Source organism: Daucus carota, chromosome 5, assembly GCF_001625215.2.
Source record: "Daucus carota subsp. sativus chromosome 5, DH1 v3.0, whole genome shotgun sequence".
Classification (NCBI taxonomy): domain Eukaryota; kingdom Viridiplantae; phylum Streptophyta; class Magnoliopsida; order Apiales; family Apiaceae; genus Daucus; species Daucus carota.
In genome coordinates, this window is record NC_030385.2 from 16008413 (window position 1) to 16010563 (window position 2151).

At 36.2% G+C, this 2151-nt stretch overlaps 1 protein-coding gene across 1 annotated transcript; it reads left to right on the top strand.

Moving 5' to 3' along the window:
• Positions 1–1171: 1171 nt before the first annotated feature.
• LOC135152762 (uncharacterized) lies at positions 1172–1908 on the top strand. Its single transcript, XM_064093854.1, has 3 exons — positions 1172–1418; positions 1482–1601; positions 1694–1908. Exons 1-3 carry the CDS (start codon positions 1172–1174, stop codon positions 1906–1908), a joined length of 582 nt encoding a protein of 193 aa, XP_063949924.1.
• The last annotated feature ends 243 nt before the right edge of the window (positions 1909–2151 follow it).

Sequence of the window (2151 nt, forward strand, 5' to 3'; positions counted from 1 at the left end):
TTAGCTGAAATGGAGGAGCTGATCGAGAAAAAGGTTCATGATAAGGTTCATGGAGGAGAGGTAGATCCATATTTCCACGACATTGATCTTGAAGTAGTGTTGCGTGCTTCCGATGATGAACCTGATGACAAGGAGGATGGAAATATAGGTGCTGAACATGGTGATAAATGAAGATTTTAAGTCACTTCTATGTTTAGATATAAACTTCATCTCTGTGCTTGCTTTTGGGTTAACTTTTGTAAGGATTGGTACCTTAGACTAGTTTCTTTTTTATCATTCAAGTTGATGACTCAGATTGTATTTGGAATTCTACTTAATTTGGTTATTAATCAAGTTAAGAAATGTTCAGAGTATTGCATTTGTATATGGTATTACTATAAAGCAGGCCCAGCTGTTTAAAAGCATTACAATAGGCACAAAACTGTTGCAGAAATGTGTTACTAAAAAAAATAAAAAGTATTGCAATTGGTTTAATAATGTTGCACAAAAGTGTTACAACAAAATTTCAAATTTCTGGTTTGCAACAGTTTTTTAGTATAAAATGTTACAAAGAAATGTTACAGTAAATTTATTGTAACACTACAAAATTGTTACCAAAGGCCTCGAAAATGTTACAACAGATTACAATTGAAAGTCTATTGCAATACCTCAAAAATGTTGCAAGAATCCAAATATCTGTTGCAACAGGGGTCTATTGCAACGGCAGCAAATGCAACACCGATTTTTGGCAAAAATGTTACCAAAAGGTCTACTGTAACAGTTTTAGGCCCTAAGGCTACATTTTTTAGCCGTTGCAACAGGTGAAATATGGTGTAGTATAACCCTAACATATGCTACACTTGTCAAAGAGTAAAAACTGAACATCAGAAGCCAAGTGGATTGATTCAACCATTAGAGATGCCAGAATGGAAGTGGGAGCGCATTGCAATGGACTTCATAAAGGACGAAATCAAATCATGATGCTATATGGGTAATAATCGATCGATTGACCAAGTCGGCTCATTTTCTGCCAATCAACGAGAGATTTTCAATGGACAAGCTGATTCACATGTATTTGAAGGAAATGGTCACTCGATATGGAGTTCCAATATCTATTGTGTCAGACAGAGACCCTCGTTTTAGCTCCAGATTTTGAAAGTAATTTCAAGAACATTTGGGAACCCGACTCAAGATGAGTACTACTTATCATCCACAAACTGACGGACAAAGCGAGCGTACGATCCAGACTATCGAAGACATGTTAAGATCTTGTGCTTTGGACTTCAAAGGAAATTGGGACAAGCATTTGCCATTGGTTAAGTTTTTGTATAACAACAGTTATCATGCCAGCATAGGAATGCCCCCGTACGAAGCTCTTTGTGGAAGGAAGCGTAGATCCCCGATACATTGGGATGAAGTTGGAGAAAAGAAAGTGATTGGTCCAGAATTGATTCAACAAACGAAGGAAGCTGTAGATGTGATTTGAAACCGATTGATTGCAGCTCAAGACAAGAAACGAAAGTATGCTGACCCGCACAGAAAGGATGTTGAGTACGAAATTGGAGAAGCTGTTCTGTTAAAAGTATCACCTTGGAAAGGAATAGCAAGATTCAGAAAGAAAGGTAAATTGAGTCCAAGATTTGTTGGCCTTTTTGATATTTCAAGTAGAATTGGAAAAGTGGCGTACGAACTAGCCTTACCACCTCAAATGCAGCAATTCATAATGTTTTCCACGTCTCATTGCTTAAGAAGTTCAACCCCGACACCAAGTGCATCATAGAGTATGAACTAGTTGAGATAGAGCCTAATTTGTCTTATGTCGAGCAACCGGTTAGCATTCTATATAGGAAGGACAAAGTGTTATGGAATAAGATAGTTCCTTTAGTTAAGGTTTTGTGGAGAAATCCCAAGGTTGAAGAATCAATGTAGGAATTAGAAAGTGATATGTTAGATAAGTATCCTCATTTATTTGCTAAGATTCTGGGGTCAGAATCCTTTTAAGGGGGGATGGATGTAACGCTTGTAATATTTGACTTATATAAATATTACAATATTCTGTTTTGGTGATATATATAAAATTTTCATCTCTTAATGGTCAAATTATGTGAATTTGATTTACTTGCTGTTATGTGACTTCCGAATATTGTTAAAATGTGCTTAATTGATTTGTAT

Excerpts from the sequence above, each read along its gene's own strand:
- LOC135152762 (XM_064093854.1), top strand. The coding sequence starts at position 1,172 with ATGAGTACTACTTATCATCCACAAACTGACGGACAAAGCGAGCGTACG. Across the intron at positions 1,419-1,481 it reads TGGAGAAAAGAAAGTGATTG|CTCAAGACAAGAAACGAAAG; the intron begins GTCCAGAATTGA and ends GATTGATTGCAG. Across the intron at positions 1,602-1,693 it reads AGCAAGATTCAGAAAGAAAG|CAATTCATAATGTTTTCCAC; the intron begins GTAAATTGAGTC and ends CCTCAAATGCAG.